Below are 23,189 nucleotides of genomic sequence, written 5' to 3' on the forward strand. Positions count from 1 at the left end.
GCAGTATTTTAAAAATTTAACAATTACATGTATATGATATGATTGATTATTTTTTTGTTGTCATTTGCTATTGTTTGTAATAGCATTTATATGATATGATTGGTTATGTTTTTTTTGTTGTTTGCTATTGTTTGTAATACACATATATATGAATGTATACAAAAATTGTTTAACATTTCTCCTATGTTATTTGTAAGTTTACATTGTTTGAATTTATGTAAAAGAAAATATTCATTTCATTAATATTTCTTTTTCTTGAAGAGGGGAAGTGTTATGTATTCAACTTATTACATGTATATAATTTATATATAACCAGTTTGTATTTCCAATATTATCATTGTTCTTTTTTTAGAACATTAACTACATGTATGTACTAGAACTTTCTTAACTGTTGTAGGAAAACTCATGCATTATATTTAGATAGAAACTTCTGGAATGTTCTTTATTGTTGAAGTTGCTAGATTATGATTACTTGAGAACATAAAAGACCTTTCTGGAATTTTCTTAGTCAATATATATAAATTGACATTTTTCATTACCTTTACCTTTTAAGTCATCAGTGATGTTTTTAAGTCATCAGTTACTTTTTAAGTCATCAATATATTTGGAGTATTATTCAAATTGGATATTAAGTGAATTATTGGAGCTTGGATTTTAAAATAAATTATTCTTGTGGATTTTATTGTGGGAATTTATTCTAAAGTGTTCTTGGATTTAACTTGGATTTAACTGTGTTATTCAAAAAAGGATCATTCCAGGATCAGACTAGACATTTAAGATTTTCACTTTTATTTGGACTTCAGGTATTTGTAAAAGTTATTTGTTATTTTATTTTTCTTTAATATTTTTTCTGTAATAAATTTGTTATATTGTAACAAGTTTGTTGCTGGCTTTTCTTTCTAGTTACGCCTGGCTTGTAACAATATATATATATTTTTTGCGCGACTGTTTTGTAGAAATATGTTAATGATTTTATATTTTCGTAGTCTGAATAAAAACAAATAAAAATTTAATTGTTTAAGTGTCCTATGCGTTTAAATACTTTGGCACTTGTGACCAAATATCACTAATAAGCTTAAGGTTAGCTAACTTAAATAATCAGTCCAAAGTTTGACGATCATAAGAGTGCGACATATCAGTACGGTAAAATGTAGATTTTTTGGCACTAAAATATGTTCAGATTCTTCTTAGTATTATATTAACTTGTAATCCAGTTGAAAGTAAGTTAAGCCTATTATATATGACAGATTGGCCTTAAAAGAGTTTCAAGGTAAGGACAATTTAATTATATACCAATAGTCAGTCACACACCCAAGGCGCACGGAGTTACTTTTCCACTGGTAGTATATCTTTAGTATAATTAAGTTAATTACTATTATAGATAAATCTTATATATATTTTCGTAAATATTACTCAATTTGTATTATAGAACAAATACACATATTTATGTAATTTAAATAGTTAATCTTTAGATATTTAGAGAGAAAATAACAATACAATGTATGTCCAATTGTACAATTTTTTATTAATTTCATATTTTTTTTTAGTTTTCAGTATAATTGTATACTTTTGTTTTGTATACTGTTTTACAGTGTTGTCATATTTGTTTTGTAAATGAATTTCTTTCTCATAACATAAAATTCAGAAGAAACGTTTTATTTAATTTTGGAAATATAACATTTTTGTTTTATGTAAAAGCGTACTATGCCTCAGAAATGTGTATAAAGGACAAACATGTGATTAATAAAGTTTTAATAGTAGATTGAGAACATGTAAGATTCTTTATCACTTTATGAAATAAGCGTTGATTTTGAAATTACTTGTGATAACGGTAGCGAACATTGAAAAAGGTGATATATTTTGACTTCCAAACTAAGTGGTTTAATCACTAGAAGTATACTTAAAAGAAACTAACAAATGTCTCTAGTATATATGAGCCGTGTCATGACAAGACCAATATAAAGTGTTTGAAACCAGCATCGGTCCAGACAAGCCTGCGCATCCGCGCAGTGTGATCAGGATCCATGCTGTTCGCTTACAAATCCTTTTACAAGTAGAGAAACTGATAGCAAACAGCATAGATCCTGATCAGACTGCGCAGATGCGCAGGCTGGTCTGGATCCATGGTGGTCGCAAACGCACTATGTTTGTTTTGTAGTGACACGGCTCATATATGGTCATTGAGTAGCTTTGAAACAGAAGACCAAAAATAAAGGTTTTGAAATATCTAAAAAAAGATTGTCCTATTGAAGTTAATGGGTCTTTATGAAGATTTTATGTGATGGTACATAATTTGAATATAAATGGAAAAATTATTGGTATAGCAAAATTAAAGTATTTCTAATACTTTCATTAAAGGTTTGTCGGTTTGAGTCCGTCGCAATGAATTGTGGGAGGTGCTGGATTGTCCTGCTGGTGCTCGGATTATCACTGACACCCTGCAAAGGTATTCTAACTTCTTTCACTATTGTTTATGAATTTTAATCATCAAAATGTATGTATGCCCTTTAAGTAATAAACTGTTAAAAGTTGTTTTCCAATATTTACAATGTACACAGTATATACATTGTTCATATGTACTAGAACAAGATATGACAATTTTAACATATATTATGTTTTTTTAAAAATATTTTGATCTTGTAAGGCTTAAAAGTTTTTGTTAGTTTTATATACATGTATAAAATGAAAATATAAGAACAATCATGAGCTCATAAATACTTATTTCTTGGAGGATTAAGTTATCTGAGGAAGACAAGTTTTAAACATATTTTTTAACAAAAACAAAACTTTTTTCTTCTTTTTTTTCTTTAAGTAACTGATAAAAGTTTTTAATATTGAGCGTGTGTAAGCAATGAGTTTCAACAGTGAAGTAAAAACAATGAGGTTTTTTAATGGAGCAAATTTTAACAAATTGCATTAAGGAAAGATTATTTAATAAAATTCATGATATGGATATATAAATATTCCTTTTTAAAGGGACTCCACTGAGGTTCTTTTTACATGACGGGAATGGAATGTTTTTTTTTTTTGAGATTATTACTCGTTTTGATGTAGATCTATACTAATAACTTATGTGCAAAATTACAGATCATTAGCAAGCTCCGTTTTTACATTATACTTTTTATAATAGTAAGAATGACCCAAAATTGAAAACCGTTTAAACGCTTTTCACTCAAGTCGGACAGAGAATAGCAAAAACATACGATTTTCAATGTACACATGTATTTCTTGTATATTTCTTGGTTATATTTTATTTATTTTTCTGTTTTAAGTGCTCATGTTGATCTATTTGAAAGAAATCAAATTTTATGTATTAGTCTTATAAACCTCAGTGAATTCCTTTAAGATAACTCCTCATTAAGCTCATTTGTCTTACGTAGGTGTGACGTACTACTGCCCAAATGCTTACGACTACACTCGCCATGATCCCTATGCCGACGGAATTCGAGTCAACACAAGGACGTCCTTGACCTTCCAGGTCAAAGGTAGGATATGTGTTTTATTGTACATATAAAGCGGATTGGTCTATAATGGGCACATTTCTAATAAGTATCTTAAATATTGTTAAAAACATTAGATATATTATTATATTACATTATATTTATATTTTTTTATAAACTTGGTAAGGACTTTGATAAAGAATGAGCTACGAATTTGAAAATATGATAAAGAAATATAATGAAAAATTTTATACTGGAACAATTTATTTGTTGCTATTCAAATATATTTAATATTGGACTATGTATCGAACACTTGACAACAACGCCCATGTATGATTCTTTCGTTATTTGTTGTAATGCCTGATACTAATTTAGCTGTCAATATAATCATTTGATGTATTAAAGATCAATTTGCCAAATATTTGTAAATATCTGTACTAATTTAATATCCAGGGGTCGTTGGTGACAGCATCGGCCAAGGTTAAATTTCTCCGTGATACATAAAGTTTAACAATCTAACAATTTTCTATAATCCGAAGACTGACGGAAAGGGCCGGAGAGTTGCGATTGTAAGTCTAATTGCCACATGTATAAGTAGTCTGTTACCTGCACAGACACTGGTCATCTAGAAAAGCGGGTTAGGTTGACTGAAAGAAACATGTTGCTTTTTAAGTAAAATAACTAAACTTTATTTAACAGGTAGAAACGATGCGCACGTGTTGCTACAGAACGACCGTAACAATTACAGAACCAATGTTATTGAAATTGTTATTGGTGGGTGGGGTAACAGCCAATCTGTGATCAGAAATAGTCAGCAAGGAACTAACAGAGTGAGCTATTCGGTGAGTTTTGTATTTCCGTTTACTACCGATGATTTATCGCGAAGGTATATTTCAAATTCATACGAATCGAATTATGCTTAATAAACTTTATAGAAATGCAACTGGTATATATTGGTAACTCCAAATATTGGTAACTTCAAATATTTGTAACTCCAAATATTGGTTACTCCTAATCTGTAATCTGAAATACCAATAAAGGAACCAATAGTAGGGGTGTAATCGATTCAATCGATATCGGTGTATCAACGATCTTTGCAATCCGATTCGATATCGATTCCATTTTTGAAATATCGGGTATCGAATGCAAACAGTTTTCAAAAAAAAAAAATCCAAAACGAAAACGGAAATCAACGCCAAAATTACCTCCCCGTGTATGTGACGAATGCTGCCGAATTTCGTTGTGATCTCGCATGTCTACTAAGGCGTAGGAAAGACCCCGAATTCAGAATTTATAATAGAAAAATGCCAAGAAATTTTTAGTTAGTGTTTCTTTGTGCAAATTTTGATTACAAAATGTTAAACTTTAATAAATATTCAAGTTTTAAACACTATAATTTGCCAATTAAACCCCCGGTTAGTTGGAACGTAAAGGACGGCATTTAGCCTAAACCTTAACTACGTAATAATAACAACAACAACAACAACAAAATCATGGCTTTAAGAAAGAAAACAAGCGACGTGTGGAATCACTTCACGTTTGCGGGAAAGACCCAAGTAAATTGCAATATTTGCAACAAAATCCTTCCCTACAGCGGTAATACTACCAACCTGCGAAGCCATTTAGATAGAAAACACTGGTCAGTCGTTCATCGCCCATCGGTAATGTACAATTCATTTTCGTTAATCATCTGAGATTATTAAGCTGTTATGCAGTGTCTATTCTGGGATTTGAAAAACAGGGGGAGGGGGATTTTTAATCGAAAAGTGAGAATTTATTCTCAAAAATAGGAGTGAATCTCCCCATCCCCCCTCCTAGAATAGACACTGGTTATGATAAACATTTTAACTGATTTTTCACAATAAATAAAATAGAAAGGTCATGTGGCTGACCCTTGGATATTTTAAAAACTCATAAGAAATGTATTGTTGTTCTATTTGTAGTAATGAAAAAAAGCAACAAAGCTTTCAATGTTTTGATCTAATTTTTTTTGAATAGATAGAATAACCATATCACTTGATGTTTAATGCATGATGTAAATCAAAAAATATTTCAACACTATAATATTTTTGTATTTTATCTTTTCAGGTTCAAGTGAGCAATGATTCTGTGACAGTCAGTACCAGTAGGTATACCAGCAGTCATGTCTCTATGAAGTCTGATTTTCCTTCACTACCAAGTCTACCATCAACGCAATTATCAGACCAGAAAGATCAAGTAACGGTTCAAATTACATCCAAACAACTTGAACAAACAACAGTTCCTAGTCTTTTTAACAAACAGAAACCATTTACTCTCAATTCTAGTCAAGCAACAACAATTTCTCAAGGAATTGCTGAATATATAGTAACGGATATGAAGCCAGCCATTAACTACAGTTGAAGGTGAAGGATTAAGGAACTGGAACCCCACTATAATATTGTATCAAGAAATCATTTGCTTGAGAAAAACATTGTGCTTATGTATCATAATACTGTTGGTCAAGTCAAAAGAGATCTAGAGAAGGGTATGCGGCATGCTTTTACAACAGATGGTTGGACATCAATTAATGCTGAAAGTTATATTACGACAACATGTCACTACATAGACACAAATACTTTTCAGCTTTGTTCTAAAGTTCTTGACACAAAGTGCGTTCATATCAGTCATACATCTGAGAATCTTGCCCAGGAAATGAAAGTTTGTATTAACAAATGGAACCTGCAAGATCCGGTCAGTGTAACCGACAATGCTGCGAATATTGTAAATGCATGCAATGTCGCTGAATTACCACACGTGGGATGTTTTGGACACACATTGAATTTAGCAGTTAACAGATGCCTTGCAGTTAATGAAGTAAGTGCCTTGATTGGGAAGTGTAGAAAGTTAGTATCTGTGTTTAAACAAAGCTGTCTTAAAACAAGTGCCCTTCATGAAGCTCAAATTTCACTTGATTTGAAACAGCTGCAGGTTATCCAAGATGTAGATACCAGATGGAACTCTGCACTTGCGATGATTAAAATACTTTTAGAGACTATGCCTGCCATTTGGACAGCATTATATAAAGATAAGAAGTATTCACACCTGTTGCCAAGTGATATAGATAGGAAAAACATGGAAGATTTAAAAGATTTGCTTAGTCCAGTAGAAGAAGCAACTATAAGAGTATCTGCTGAAAAATCTGCAACAGCAAGTTTGATTCTGCCTATGATGGAACGGTTTATCAAACACGACTTTGTATCAAAGACTACTGATAGCCCTCTGATAAAGAAAGCAAAAGATGCTATAAAAACAGATCTGATGAAAAGGTATCAGTCAGAAGATGTGAGGAAACTTCTTGCAATGGCAACAGTGCTTGATCCTAGATTCAAGAACATGGTATGGATCAGTGATTAACAGGAAGTTGTCTTTAATACTTTGATGACTGAAATGTCTCAAGAACTTGATAAAGTAAAGGTCAAGACAGAATTTGACACTGATATAATTGAAAGTGTAGCTCAAAGCCCTGAGTCAGTTCAATCTGAAAACCCAAATGCAGATGTAGTAGAGGTAAAGGATGAAAATCTTAATCTGGTGAAAAAACCAAAGTTAGATGCTTCAGATGATGATTTCTTTGATGTTCTGTTTATAAAAGAGGAGAAAAGTTCAGAATCAAACCAAACTGTAATGAAAGCAGAAATAGAGAGATATAAAACAGAAACAGTGTCCATGAAGCAAGATCCTATTGAATGGTGGAAAATAAAGAGAGAAATTTATCCTAACCTTTCAATTTGTGCTTGTAAATATTTACACATTCCTGCTACTAGTGTTCCTAGCGAAAGAGTTTTCTCCACAGCTGGAAATATTTTGAATAAGAAAAGAGGCCAGCTCACAGCTGATAATGTTGACATGCTAATATTCCTGTATCATAATTACAAAAAGTGATGCTATTGCAGTAACAGACTAACAGTTTTGATTTGCCAGTTCCTTGTTTACTGTTTCAGTGTTTATCATATAAAGTGCTAGACTGCATTGTTACTACAAGATGTTTAAGTCAAATGTTGACAATGTTGACAGTTAATGTCAGTTATTGAGTAATACTTAGCAGATAATTACTTAACTGAGTTAACTCTAGTCATGTGTGTCTTTTAATTCCATAATCCTGCTAAATAATCCATTGACATTTAAACATAAGGGTGGCAGTACTGTTTGGTAATTTGAAAGTGGTTAACAGTTGATAATTACTAGTCATTAGTTACCATAGTTATTATAAGTTATAATAATTAAAAGAAACAAATTGTATAGTTTTCATAGTTTATTTATCTTTTTTGCTTTATCACATGTTTTCTTCACAACATGCATATGTTTAAATATAACTCTACATAGTAAGTGTCCTTAGGAAACATTGAAAGCTAAATTTTGCCTAGCAATCGATATATCGCTGTATCGCCGATAATTCCTTATCGATATATCGATACAAAAATCCTTATCAATGACACCCCTAACCAATAGAGGGCAGTATTCGATAAGTTTCCTTTTTCACTAAGATATATGTTGATATATGTTGGAGAGGTTAGGAATTGAGTTTAGGGTGCCTGTTTCGGAGATAGTAGGTTCGAGACATTCTAACACGTTTCTTCATATGTGACTGCAAGCGATCTAGGCCTTGAATGTTGCTAGAAACTGTTAACAAATCAAGTACAAAGATATATATTTAAACAAAACTAAGATTTATCTGGTAGTTATTGTAGTTAAACTATTTAAACTTGAAGCTAAATTAACATTGGTTAAATATGCTTCGCGATTTCTGATTATTTTAAAACATATGGTTAACTGTAAAAAAGGAGAAAATGCCAAGTTTTTCAACGATTGGCTAGTAGTTATTAATATGAAGAGAAAAAATAAAAACTGAGTAACTCGTGGTCACGACATAGTATCTCGTGGCCACCAGATTAATAAAAACACACATGTCACCTTTGTGCCACCGTATGTTTCAGAATGTTCAATACTTATTTCTATCTGTTTTTCAGGGTTCAGTCCTAAGCTCAAGCTCTTATCGTTGGTTCTGGATCTCGTGGGGCGGCGGATGTGTACAGGTAAATATGTCTTTATATTGAAAATAATACATCTGTACCAAGCGATCATGGGTTCGAGCCCTAAGAACTCATGACCACGTTTCCGGTTTTATTAACATACCTGGGTAAGGACTATAAAAGCTACAAACTTTAATGATAACTGAACTTTATTAACGTAGACAGACAAATTTCAAACACAACTCAATGAAACAGTATCGTTGCATTAATCCAAACGTAAATAAATAAATAAATGAATAGAAATGATAATAATATTAATAATAATAATAATAATAATAATAATAATAATAATAATATCTGATATATGACATATGATATATGATAATAATAATAATAATAATAATAATAATAATAAAATATGATATATAATATATGATCTATGATATGATGAGATAATAATAATAATAATAATAATAATAATAATAATAATAATAATAATAATAATAATAATAATAAAATATGATATATAATATATGATCTATGATATGATGATGATAATAATAATAATAATAATAATAATAATAATAATAATAATAATAATAATAATAATTAAGGTAATAATAAAAATAATAATAACAACAATAACAATTAGTATAACAATACAATGTAATAATGATAATAATAATAATAATAAAATAAACAAATAAACGTCAAACAAAATCAACAAATCATTTTAAAGTTTGTCTTTCATGCACTGTTACTTATATTGTATGACTTTAGAATAAAGTATAAACAAACATAATAACTGGAAACAGTATCTTTTATTTGTTTTAATAGTAAACAAAAACACTTATTTTCAGGTTGGAAAGGGCAGCTCAATAGGTTCAAGCAGAATTATGAACTGGTGCAGTTCGATCCCCACTATGAATGGTGTACGTTTCAGCTTCGGATTCGGCAGCGATGGATACTTTCTTTTTGAGAGGGCTGGTATGACGTCACATTTGAACAAAATTGTTTAAGGCAAATTCAAATAGAGATTCTTTTTGGCGGTTGATATGCCTTAGAATAATCGGCTGAAATTCTAATGACCCCTGATGCACCGTTATAGTTATCTAGCAAAGAAAGGGTTTTACAATACTGCAAGTTTGTAACATCGCTTTTAATTGGATAAACGTGACGTTTATACTATTAGTTATAAATATGTTTGACAGATTGTATGAACCTATATAAACGGTTGTTCAGAAATATAACCCAAGCAAGCATATTTTGTAGAGAAAAAAGGGGGATTTCTTTCATAAATTAACAGCAGCCGTGTGTATAAAACTTTATAATACTGCACGTTTGAAACGTCGCTTTTTATTGGATAATAGTGACGTTTACGTGTTTTATAAACACGGATGTTGTCAATTCATGAAGAAATCTTACTTTTCTCTCTCTAAAATGATGTTTGCCGTATTATAAATTCGTTATAAAGAGTGTTGACAGGTTATATGGTCGTATATAAACGGCTGTTTGCAATATAACCCTCGCCTAGCGGCTCTGTATTATATTTACAAACAGCCATTTATATATGGCTATTTAACCTGCCAACAATCTTTATAACTATACATGGCAATAATAAAGAGAATCTTTATCATTAATCTATGAAACTGTACATGGTTCATTTCATTGGGGGTGGGGGTGAAGGGGGTAGTAAAATTACAAACAATAACAATTCTCATTCCTTTTTTTAAAAAGTATACTATCTATTATAACAGATTCATGTTTTACAAAATGTATCACAAGCATCATTCATAATTCCAAATGGAATATTTAAATATTTAAATATGATTGCTTTTAGTAAATGGTGGCTGGTCTAACTGGGGTAGCTATTCTAGTTGCCCTGTCACGTGTGGAACTGGGTCGGTTACAAGGTCAAGGTCATGTAACAATCCAACGCCAGCTCATGGAGGAACAACCTGCTCTGGAAGTGCTACTGAAACTGGCACGTGTACGAAATCTGCATGTCCAAGTATGTATGCAAATATGTTTTTTTTTGTATATTAAGTACGCAGAGGGTTGTAGGGTGCTGAAGGGGCTGAGTGGGGGAGGAGGGGGGGGGGGTGGTGGTGGTAGTGATGCTCATAGTACAATCGTTGTTTTCAAGATAGTCTTCGTTGCAAGTATTTTATATTTTATTTTTCACTTTATTTGTTAAATCGTGCATCGTTATTCACGTATGGTCCGATGTAAGATCTTAACCTCAAGCTGTTCAACTTTAATGTTAACAAAATTAGCAGGTCAATTATTAAATCTAGCTTAAAGTAAGACATGATAATAAAGTAATGCTATTAACAGATGTTTACCGTTAAATATACCTTTGTTTCAGAAACATGTGCTGAAGTATACTCGAGTGCGAGTTCACCCCCGTCAAGCGGCACTTATACACTTGCTAACGCTCAAGGACAATCATTTAGAGTTTACTGCCTATTCAAAAGCGGTTATGGCTACGCTTTTATTTCAAACACTATAAATGTGGACCCAAACCTAGCCCAGCTGTTTACCCAGAAGACCGAGGTTCTTATCAGACACAAACGCACGAATGGACAGCAATATGACGCCACAGCGGCACAAATCACCCGCTACTCGAGCAAGAATCTCGGCGTCTTGTACAATTCATATTCAGGGTATAATCAAATGCAGAATGGTCACATGACCCCGTATCTGTACGTCGGTTTCGTACCCAAGTCCGGAGTCAGTCATTACCATGATACCCAAGGATGGAGAGTCCAAGGTAGAGATTATACATTTCAGAACTGTGACGGCAACCCTAACAGTTACTTTACACTGTTGTATAACAGTCAGAGAAAAGCCTATGGAAGTTATACGCACGGGAAAACAGATTTATTGCATGTGTGGTACGATTATGCGACCGCTACTAGCACGGCAGACTACATTCCTGATGAATATTTCGCTAGCCAATTTGAGATTCATTTCGGTGGTTGTGGTGGCTATCAAACCTCGACCAGCTTTTCCGGTGTGGCCGGCGCCTCCATTGGTCTGAAATTCAGTAAGTTATTTATAAAGAGACTTGCGAAGTTTGATGGTTATTATGGTGTATAGATTGCTCAAAGAGAGTTATGCTAATTTTTTGCAAATGTATGTGTATAAAGTGTTACAAAATTTATTTATCTTCTAAAATGTTGAATTACGCCTTTTGGTTGAGTCACCAAATGTAAGTACGTATTATATGTACGATGTATAACATCGAATTTTTGTATTCAAATTATGGTCTTTGACGTATTGAAATTAACTTATGGTACATAAACAATTTCAGATTTAGACCGAAATCAATTTGATATTTTTTTGCACTTTTGACCTTTATTTTGTTAACTAACTTTAAAAGATTTTTGTTGAATATTTCTGTTGCATTTACCACATTTCAGTACTGTCGTGTGGAACACCGGCGACAATTACTTCCGGTTCACGTTCTCTTACCGGAACAAATCCTGGAGATACCGTCACGTACAGCTGCAATGCCGGGTACACAATTACAAGCGGAAGTGCCTCTCGGACATGCAGTGGTGGTGTTTGGAGTGGGAGTCAGCCGACTTGTGGAGGTAATTTATAAATGAGAAGTTTTTGGTATCATGTAACTGACAGGGAGCAGCTCGTCTGCCTCTCACCTAGCACGTGGGTATAGTAACAAGATTCATATTCTGTGACCCAGCATGGCAAATTCGAAATTGTTTCATATCACCTCCAAACTTTTTTTTCTATTTGGTTTATTAATAAACTTATCAATCTATACGTAATAAATATGCACACATTTCGTTTATTTGTTTCCCTTTCACTATCACCGCGCTTTGTGTCACCCATTGTATCATATTTTGGGGACCTTTCTGTTGAAATTGTGTCAGAGTTAAATCGTATACATATACTTGCACAGTACGTTAACTGGAGTGCAGGAATTAGTTACCCGCACTCCAGAGCATGCCCATTGATTGGCTCATTTTTGCTGGGGTTTACATAATGTGACGGCAGAGAAAGGGAAAGCGACAGAAATATCATATTCAGATGTTCGTTCATTGGTTCCTTTTTGCCGGGGTTTCATATTATTACAACAGGGTATTGACTATAATACAAAAGAGAAAGAACATCAAAGCCCTCGGCAATCTGATTAATACTCGGGGGCTACTGATTAATACTAGGGGGCTACACCCCCTCGTACAAATCAGATAACCTCTTGTTTCGATGCTCTTTCAATTACTTATACCGCATTATTGCTAACATTTTCTTTTGTTTACAAATTCCAAAAAAACCTCATTTGCCAATACACATGAACTATTTTATGCTTTTGCAATGAGTGTAAGTATAGTGAGTTAGTCTTTTGTACATATGGATTTCAAAATACTTATTTGTTTACATTTTGACACCTTTACGACGCATCGCTGCAAAAGAAGTGCTACTTTGTTCAACTATAAAAAAACAAAACATTATTATAATATTTTCAGTTTGTAATTTTTAAAGAATAAAGAATTATTGGATTTTTGAAGCATAATGAGCCTATAATTGCATGTCTGTAGTAAGCGTTTTACAAATTTATTCTACTCAGGTGGTTAATTTGGATTATGTCAATATAGGTTAATCGTTACTTATCTGACCTTATTACACTTATGAATTTATAAGTTCAAGGTATTTATGTTATTTTATAACTGTAATATTTGGCACAAACAACTTTTAAACTGTAATCTGTCTGTTGATTGTGAAAGATAAATGCAAGTCATAAAATATTATTAGGTCAAGGGAATTTACTTTTTGCATTTATTCCAAGGCAATTGTACACGCTCCTGCGATAAGGTTATATGTTTCTTATGTTTATTAATACTCATTACAACGGAAGAAATATTTAGCGCATGCGTAGGACTGACAGATTGTAAAGTAGCAAAATCAGCGAAACTCAATATATACATGTATTAAAAGTCATTTGGGAGCTATTATCTATTATAACTTTAAGAGAGTACAGCTGAAAATAGAACTTTAAATAATAAATAAATGGAACAACTTTAGGCTGTGACGTTATATTTCTAATAGTATCCTAGGTGTTAATCGGACAGACATTGCTCACGACAAGGGATTCTTTTAAATTATTTTTTGTCAAACTTTGACCTGAACGTCAAAACTTGGCTAATCTAAATAAGTAAGTGAAAGTTATGTAAACTATGACCAAGTAGCACAAGGTTAGGTACTTGTAGCCCAAAGGTAATATAACATCTCATAATAGGATTATACAGCTGTTAAATTGCGATTTTTATGTTAGTCGTTCAAATGTATAAGTCGAAAGTTCAAACATGTGTCTCATTCTGGCCGTATATACAGTCATTTGTTATAATCGTTCAACAATTATCACAAGAATTAGAGAACTTCTATATTATGAGAACTGCATCATCCTCATTGTCACTATAATCAGCATCTTATTCATCATATTCATCTTCGTAATCCTCATCATCGGTATCATCATCATTATCATGATAATAATAATAATAATAATAATAATAATAATAATGATAATAATGATAATAATAATAATAATAATAATAATATTAATAATAATGATAATAATAATAATAATAATAATAATAATGATAATAATAATAATAATAATAATAATGATAATAATAATAATAATAATAATAATGATAATAATAATAATCATCATTATATCATCATCATCATCATTATTATCATCATCATCATCATCATCATCATCATCATCTTCTTCTTCTTCTTCTTCTTCTTCTTCTTCTTCTTCTTCTTCTTCTTCTTCTTATGACAGTAAAGACAATTGTGTTTGTTTGATTTGGACTCACTTTGATGTTTTTTTGTAAATTCGTCAAAAGTCGGGATATGAATATATTAATATTAACATATGATGTCATTGTCATGTAGCAATTTGTTTGATATATTATTCATTTTAAGTTTTACACATATAAATATTAACATTAGTTTATCCATATCTTTATCATCAATGCTATGTACATCCATTTTATTGATTTCTCATTCTTTTAGTCTCTTATTTTACAATACCTTAAACACTTAGTCTTGTTTTTAATTTAAAACCTTGCATACGTTCCCATAACATGACTTGAAATTGATATTAATCATCACTGGAATTTAATACAATACAAAATATTGAAAAAAAAATGAACATAAGCTTTTATTTTACAGATATCAATGAATGCGCAAGTAACCCGTGCAAAAATGGTGCGCAGTGTGTAAACGGTCAGAATAGTTTCACGTGCAACTGTGCTTCCGGTTGGACTGGTACTACGTGTACAGCAGGTATATCATTTTAATTTCATTGATGTCAATTTTCTTTTAAAATCTGTTTTTATACTATCTCTGAAATGCGTTATTACTAGCATATAAAGCAGTATATTCTTTAAAGGCCCATTATATATCAGAAATGGTTTCGTTTTTGTTACTCAATATTTTTTTTATTTTTGGTGACATGTTACAGTTTCAAAAAATTACTTATTTTCTGTTTAGATCAACTTTCTTTGATATTGAGTTCTTGCTTCGATTACAATGAATTAGTATTTTGTATGCAATTCAAAATACTACCATGTTTACGTTTGATCCCTTTAAGATACATGACTGCAATTTAAACCCACTACTAAAACATTTTTAAACACATTTTGCCAATTCCAACTTTTATAAAAAAGTATTTCTGAGCCATTATGTGCCTTAAAGTTTTTGAAACTCCTTCCAAATATGATAATTAATTTCTCAAATTTTTTATCTCGTATATGTTTTTGTTTTATCCTATACTGTTAAAAAGTCAGGCAATATAATGTAAAAATAACTGACGAAACAATATATTGTTTCATTTACGTGTCGTGATGATTATTTCCGTCATAAATTGCAAAATTTTTGCATTATTATTTCACAAAACACGTGCCACTTTGACATTCCCGCGTAACTTGATTTACGAGAGGTGAATGAGGAACAGGACTTTTAGAACTGTATTAAACTTGAAAATTTGTCCCTTTGAACTGTATACCTTATTGCTGAGAAAAATATGTTTTTCAAGTATATTTAACAATTTAGATGTAAATGAATGTGCAAGTAACCCGTGCAAGAATGGTGCTGCATGTGTGAATGGAGCAAATAGATACACGTGTACATGTACTGCAGGATGGTCGGGAACAAATTGTGACACTGGTGAGTTAAACAATGTTAAACATACATTTGTATATAAACATTTTTTTTATAATTATCTCATTGAGTTTCCTTATGTTTTCAGTGCTATTTTACCTGTCTCTTTCAATAATATGCTTTTATCTTAATATTAAAAACATAAGTTATATCAGAAATGAATACATATTTTGTGAAATAAATATCAGTTCTGTCATATAACACAAGAAACATAATTGTATGTTAATCGTGGACTATGTTTATGTTCCTAACATACCAATGAAATGAGAATTTCAATTATCTTTTTTTTCTTCACTTACAGATGTGAATGAATGCGCGAGTAATCCATGCAAAAATGGCGCGCAATGTACGAACGGGCGGAATCAGTTCACGTGCACGTGCGCTTCCGGTTGGACAGGAACAACATGTACAACAGGTGAACTTTAAAAAACGTTTGGGGAAGTATTCATTCTCAGTCTTTTTTTTGTAATTATCATCTTCTAATTTGGACAATTAATATGTCTTACATAAATATGGCAGTCTTCTTTACCGAGCATTCGATGTGTAAATACACATGAAATATGAGGAGAAACAATGTAAGTTAACAATACGTACGTATTCATTATTTTTTCTATTTTCTTTAACACTGTGGCGCCGTTATATGTCGCAACGACGCTAAATGTCGCAGTTGCCGTTAAATGTCGCACTGTTGCCGCTTAATGTCGTTATCGCCATTAAATGTCTCAAAATATGTTGCCGTTAAATATCGCAACACTACCGTTGAATGTCGTATAATGTTCCCTTACCGATAAATTTCACAGTACTACCGTTATACATGTATGTCGCAATATCTAAGCGGCAGTTACGACATTTAGTAGCAATTGCAACGTTTAGCGGCGTTGCAACATATTACAGCGCCACAAACACAAATATCATATTTTAAGTGTTGTATTTCTTTTGATTTTTTTTTTTTCGCATTCAATGGAAATTAAACTTATAATAAAGGAAACATTGAAGGTCTTGGTACATGTATTTTGTACATTTGATAAGAATTAAACGTTTCTATTTTAAAGATGTCAATGAATGTGCGAGTAGCCCTTGCAAGAATGGAGCCACATGCAACAATCTTCAAAATCGATACACATGCACGTGTACTGGCGGATGGCAAGGAACCAATTGTGACCAAGGTAACACTAACAACACAACATTTTTCGTTCTTATTATCTTTTCAAAGTAAAAAAAAATCTTATTATGCATTTCACTGGCAGATTCTAAATGACAAATAAAAAATAGCAAAATAAAGGTGAGTCATTGTTGTTCATGACACGTAATTTTTTTTTTCCAGATTTTTGTTATTAACGCTAGGTGAAGAGAATGCCAGACTTACATGTGCTTGAAGTTTGATGTAAGAATATTCCAATCGATCTGTGTATATAAATTCAAGAATTTATTTTTTCATCCGTGTTACCTTAGATTAAGGACACCAATTATATTGTAAAAGCTTTTGGCACAATCCTGTAATATATTGAGTAGAAATGTTTTTGTATATATTATGTATTTACTGTTTATGTATAGAAAGACAAAACACGCTATGGAACGTGTAATTTGGGATACTTAAAGAGAATCTTTCGCAAAATGTTCAGTTACAAGTAATGCTCCTATTTTAAAGTAGTTCTGCCAATCAATTGTTAATGCTGCATTAAATGCTTCGAAAGTTTAGAAATATTTATGACAATGTCAAATGTCCTGTCAAATAGCGTATACATTAGAAAGAATTCTTCAGTAAACAATTATATAACATAAATGAAAAGAAACATAAGACATGAATAAAGCACACATAAATGTACATTATAATACATTATCCTCTTGAATCAGCTGTTTTGATTGCCCTTTAAAATTGTTATTAGTATCGTAAATATTCAAACATTTATATCATTATTTACACAGACGTAAACGAATGTGCGAGCAACCCATGCAAGAATGGTGCCACGTGCACTAACGGAAGAAATATGTACACGTGCACGTGCGCTGCCGGCTGGCAGGGAACTAATTGTGACCAAGGTAAACTATTTTTAACTTTATGTCGACAATGACCCTTGATTGAAGAAGATAAGACGTTGTTTCTATAAAAATGTAGTAAAGAAGTCCCCACAAGACTGTCTTAGAGTTTTCTCTTTTCTATTATACCATTGCATGATATTTTACAGACTACACGGACAATATTGGTATATTCTGGATATCATTTAACATTGTACATATTGGGTACATAAACGTACAATACTGGGCATGCACCCGTCAATCCACTCTTTTAAAGAAATAATGTATAATACATGTATTGTATATGCAATAAAATATTATTAAACTAAAATGACATATCAATTGCTTCACCAGACATCGATGAATGCGCGAGTAACCCATGTCAAAACGGAGCCACGTGTCACAATCAGCAAAACCAATACACGTGCGAGTGCGCAGGAGGTTGGACTGGAACACACTGTGATCAAGGTTTGTTTATGATCTATTTATGAATAATTTTTGCTCTCTTTCTTTATGAAGAGTTCATATTCATATCTGCATAATTTTGTCATTGAGCATTACCATGCACCGTCATTCAAATGAATTGTCCAATTGCAACACTCGTTATGATTTTGTTACTTTCCAATGTACATGACTGTCCTTTTCATCAGTCGGGCGCCTGAATAAACGGAGCTTCAAACATTTTAGTCACCACAATCGGACAATTGGATTGTGTTTCATCAAGAATGTAATGTAAATGAAAACATTCCCATAAAATATAGAACTGATCTGAGCTGATACAGTAATTAAGTACTCCATTGAAATAGTATGTGACTAAGATAATCCGTTTCGAGTTACATTTTTCGGAGAGTGTTGTGCTAATAATCGGCATCGGTGTCGTTGTCACATTGTGACGTCACTGTCGACGTCACAGTTAGGTGCAATATGGTGTTTCCAGAACAACTGAAGGGGATGGGTTGAAACTTAACTCTCTTGTTCTCTGTGATTATCTTGCATTATGAACATGGGTCCCATAAATCTATGTTATTTTTAGACAGAGTTAAGCCCCTTTCTATTACTGTTAAGCACCGAAAATAGTCAAGCGCATTGTCTTATTGACAGTTCTTGTTAAATGGTGATCTTTATCTTCCATAAACCTAACATGAATCTGCTACATTTTTTGAAAATTATATCAGAATGCATTTCATTTCTATCAACATTTAACTCTGTTTTTATTAGGCTTATTAATACAAACACGCACAACAATGACTATTTATTTGACCAATGCTAAAATAACTATATAACTACTCAGCTTAAGCAAGATTATTGTTTAAAATAATGTTGATTGTTACCATGTTTGTACCAGATTTACGTTCCATTGAATCTAGATATCGATGAATGCGCGAGCGACCCGTGCAAAAACGGTGCTGCGTGTACAAATGGTCAGAATCGATTCACGTGTACATGTACTGGAGGATGGACAGGCACTGACTGCAACACAGGTAATGTGTTTTAAGATTTATACTTTTTCACTTTAAACCAGAGTCGAATTAATCCAAATTTGCGGTTGTAAGGTAACTTCAATAAAGAATGATTGGTGTAAAAAAAATTGCACCCTGTTTAACGGAACAAATGCTTTATACACTTCTAATCTTATTTGAATTGAAGCATATTACAGTTTTTTTATTCAGATAAACAACACTGTCATAAAACTTCTACATGATATAGGCATTCAGGTAGTATTACCATGCCAATGTTAAACATGTTTCATGTTGCTTTTCAGATGTAAATGAATGCGCGAGTAACCCGTGCAAAAATGGTGCCACTTGTCACAATGGACGGAATGAATACTCCTGTACGTGCACGGGTGGTTGGCAAGGATACAACTGTGATGAAGGTTTGAAATATTTATAATATTGTAAAATTGCAAATAATACACGCTGAATTAAATAATATGAAATTACTATGATTCTTACACTTTAAGTATCATATGTGCACAATACATCTTCTGCAGCAGTGTATGGCTTCCTATTTTTGGCAGATTAGTTTCATAACTGGTCAAGCATAAATGATACATGTACATGATACTGAAACATATGAACACGCATTTGATTATAATGTTATATATACTGATTTATGAAAATAAATGAGTGACGGTTTGTTGTGTTTCTTTCTCTTACATATAAAAACTATCTAATACTGAATGTTTCTTTTTCCTGTATGTCGTTAGAACTGACGCACAGCATAACGTTACACTTTGACCTCTTAACGTACAATTTATAAACGTAACTTTTTTCACTTTCTTCAGATATAAATGAATGCTTGAGCGACCCGTGCAAAAATGGAGCCACGTGTAACAACTTACAGAACATGTACACGTGCACATGTACAGGAGGTTGGCAAGGCACTGATTGCGACGTCGGTAATTTTTTTCATATGTTGATCTGAACAAAAGATGTGACGCCTGCATTTAAATCTCAGAAAATAAATGTACAGCTCTTATCAAAGCAAATGTTAAGTATTTGAAAGCAATCTCTATCACTTATCACTCATGCCCGATGGTATATTAATAATCATAATAATCATCGAATAAAACATTTGGGATGCTTCGAAATTTGAAATATATATCATGTTAGTAATGATTATAAAGACCGATATTTTGTCTGATTTTATTTTAGACATAGACGAATGCGCGAGCAATCCATGCCAGAATGGAGCTACGTGTCTAAATAACCAGAACAACTACGAGTGCGAATGTGTGCCTGGATGGCAAGGTGTTAACTGTGACACGGGTAAAACACTTCTAAATTTAGTTATTAAAATCCTTACAAATAGATTCTTAAAAATTCGTCTTCTTCTACTTCAGTCAGTCATCTTAACAAATTTTGGAAAGCGCACAGTTGTCAAGGTCTGTGATTGAGCAACGTCACACGAACACTTGTTATTTAAGTGAAACGGAAGCATAAATGTGTTTATGATGTTACAAACATACAATTTATAATCCAATTTAAAAATATCATAACTGGTACGATTTCTAGTCGATTAGTAAAAACAACTCAGTGAAATATCTAATATTTAATAATACATGACATTTAATTATTACAATAATTCTGATAATGTTCATTGGAATCATAAGTTGAGCTAATTTGTATTTCTTCAGACATTGACGAATGTGCGAGCAACCCGTGCCATAATGGTGCCGCGTGTAACAATTTGTTGAATGAGTACACGTGCGATTGTACCCCTGGTTGGCAAGGGTATGACTGTGACCAAGGTAAGCTTTTTGATTTGTTGAAGATATAAAATGTTGTTATTCAATTATTAAAGCAGATATTAGTTAAATCTTATAATTCTTATTCACTTAATGTAAAGAAAAAACTAATTTGTAAAACCTAGTTAAAGATCCTGTAACACATTATTTTTATGGTTTTATATACAAGTTATGATGCTCAAATTAAGATTTATCGATATTGTAAGTTTCAAAAACTATTATTTGTAAAGATATTACCGAATTTAATATTTCATATAAATAAAGGGAGGTAATAAGAATTTAGTTTTCTATAAATTCTAAGTCAATTTTTCCAATAAGAAATGAATGCATATAATTTAATGATTAAATATGTACAAATATTTGCAATACATATTTTACATATTCTTCCATGTTTGAAAATTGACCAATTTGCATAATTACATACATATATAATTACAAATTACAAAACATATAGGATCTTTAAATGTTTGTCTATATCGATGAAGTTTTTACTGAATTTGAGAGTTAAAAATTTGTTTGCAGATATTGACGAATGCCTCAGTAGCCCATGCATTAACGGCACGTGCACAAATTTACACAATGCATACAGATGCACGTGTTTCCCCCAATATACCGCCAGAAACTGTGACTACTGTAAGTAAACATTACATATTGTCTTGTTCTTTTTAAATAAATGTTTGCCAAATATTTACGATATATTTTAAGGTTATATACACAGAAAAGTTTCTATCCCTGACTATCTGAAATCGGTAGTGTATATGAATTTGTTTATACAAAAAATACATGTAAATAATGAATGTATTCGCCTTCTATTTATCATTTGGATAAGCCTTATTTAATAGATACGGTATTTCGGTCTTACATGTTTACGCTAAACGGTCTTATCTTGTATATAAGATGACTTAAATTTTTAAGTAAATTCATGCGATATTTCCGGGTGTGGTCAGTTATATTCTAGAATTTATTCTTTTTGTCAGACAAATAGTTAAATATTATAAAATAGCATAATTATATTTTTACAACGTCAAAACAATACATTCGGTACTCATTATATTGCCAATACAAGTAAAAGACATTATGTTTTACATCAGAAACCACGGGGTAGAACTACTTTTCATCCGTATTATTTCCGAATACCGATACTGGGCGAGGCGTTCCAAATGGATTGACGTCAGAATCCGATAAATTTTCGCATCACTAACATTTTATAATTTGTACTTTTTGTGTAATTTCTCTCAAAAATTTACCGAAAAAATGTAAATTCATCTTCATTATACTAATTGTAGAGTGTTTCGCAACTTAAATTAAACATCTTTTAATTTCAAATATTATTATGCATATTTCAATTAACAGTAATATCCCGGGGGAAAATAAAAGAAAGGTGCATTTCTAATATGCTTAAAAGGATATTTAAGTTTTTGTCGAAGTATAAATTATCCGAGTTTACGAATACCATAACATTTATATACAGTGATCGGCTCTCCTATGGACGGCCAGTGGGGACAGTGGGAGGCCTGGCAGGGATGTTCAGTGACGTGTGGCACAGGAAGACAGCGCCGGTATCGAGCCTGCGATGACCCTCCACCAGATTATGGTGGCCAACCTTGTGTCGGGGACTCTTTTGATGAAAATGTTTGTTCAGGAGCCGGTTCATGTCCAGGTAGGCTGCCTTAATATACATGAGGTGAGATAAGACTTTGTTTTTTAACATCAGAAATTCGAAGGAGTTAATGAGATTGAACCCGTCAACAAACAATAACTCATTGTATTAATTGTGATTTCTATTTTCATGTTCCATCATACTCTTGTATCGATTAGCATAATATAACATATTTCAACATGTAAAGTATAAAAATCTAAATTGAATTTTGATATTATCTATTTATAGCTTTAATGCTATACATATATTTCTATCCCGAAAACAGTACCAGTTGATGGAAACTGGGGTGCATGGTCAGTTGCTGCCCCGTGCAGTGTTACATGCGGAACCGGACATTCGGTCAGAACGAGGAACTGTGATAACCCTGCTCAATTATGGGAGAGTGTGCACTGGGGATGTCTGGTAGTTGACACAGTGTTCCAGTGGGCATGTCCGGCGTCGGGTCGTAATGAACTGGGTCTGTTTCAACTGGGAGCTAATTACGATGAGTGATTGATGTATTTTTTGCGTTTGTAGAACTTTAATATGAATTCAATGTGTTTTTTTTTACTTTTGCTTATTTTGGTATTAATCGGCTTTCACTGCTTTCGACTTGAGTGGTCATTGCTCCTGTTTTTCATTTTCATTTCCAGTTA

The 23,189-nt window shown here is 32.2% G+C and overlaps 2 protein-coding genes across 2 annotated transcripts; both read left to right on the plus strand.

The window, feature by feature from the left end:
- Nucleotides 1-2,298: 2,298 nt before the first annotated feature.
- Nucleotides 2,299-23,046, plus strand: LOC132740130 (neurogenic locus notch homolog protein 2-like). The gene is made up of 22 exons (XM_060727980.1): nucleotides 2,299-2,446; nucleotides 3,381-3,485; nucleotides 4,140-4,282; nucleotides 8,429-8,494; nucleotides 9,292-9,418; nucleotides 10,272-10,442; nucleotides 10,800-11,480; nucleotides 11,857-12,030; nucleotides 14,639-14,752; nucleotides 15,521-15,634; nucleotides 15,930-16,043; nucleotides 16,681-16,794; nucleotides 17,555-17,668; nucleotides 17,999-18,112; nucleotides 19,012-19,125; nucleotides 19,407-19,520; nucleotides 19,932-20,045; nucleotides 20,302-20,415; nucleotides 20,784-20,897; nucleotides 21,417-21,527; nucleotides 22,366-22,554; nucleotides 22,820-23,046. Exons 1-22 carry the CDS (start codon nucleotides 2,383-2,385, stop codon nucleotides 23,044-23,046), a joined length of 3,312 nt encoding a protein of 1,103 aa, XP_060583963.1. The 5' UTR covers nucleotides 2,299-2,382.
- LOC132740131 (uncharacterized) lies at nucleotides 4,497-5,822 on the plus strand. The gene is made up of 2 exons (XM_060727981.1): nucleotides 4,497-5,101; nucleotides 5,529-5,822. Exons 1-2 carry the CDS (start codon nucleotides 4,934-4,936, stop codon nucleotides 5,820-5,822), a joined length of 462 nt encoding a protein of 153 aa, XP_060583964.1. The 5' UTR covers nucleotides 4,497-4,933.
- Nucleotides 23,047-23,189: the final 143 nt, after the last annotated feature.

This window comes from Ruditapes philippinarum, unplaced genomic scaffold (genome assembly GCF_026571515.1).
Source record: "Ruditapes philippinarum isolate M1 unplaced genomic scaffold, ASM2657151v2 ctg9038_1_1_1_1, whole genome shotgun sequence".
NCBI lineage: Eukaryota > Metazoa > Mollusca > Bivalvia > Venerida > Veneridae > Ruditapes > Ruditapes philippinarum.

Coding starts and splice junctions, on each gene's coding strand:
- LOC132740130 (XM_060727980.1), top strand. CDS start 2,383: ATGAATTGTGGGAGGTGCTGGATTGTCCTGCTGGTGCTCGGATTATCA. Junction 9,419..10,271: donor CTTTCTTTTTGAGAGGGCTG/GTATGACGTCAC, acceptor GATTGCTTTTAG/TAAATGGTGGCTGGTCTAAC. Junction 16,044..16,680: donor AGGAACAACATGTACAACAG/GTGAACTTTAAA, acceptor TCTATTTTAAAG/ATGTCAATGAATGTGCGAGT.
- LOC132740131 (XM_060727981.1), top strand. CDS start 4,934: ATGGCTTTAAGAAAGAAAACAAGCGACGTGTGGAATCACTTCACGTTT. Junction 5,102..5,528: donor CAGTCGTTCATCGCCCATCG/GTAATGTACAAT, acceptor TTATCTTTTCAG/GTTCAAGTGAGCAATGATTC.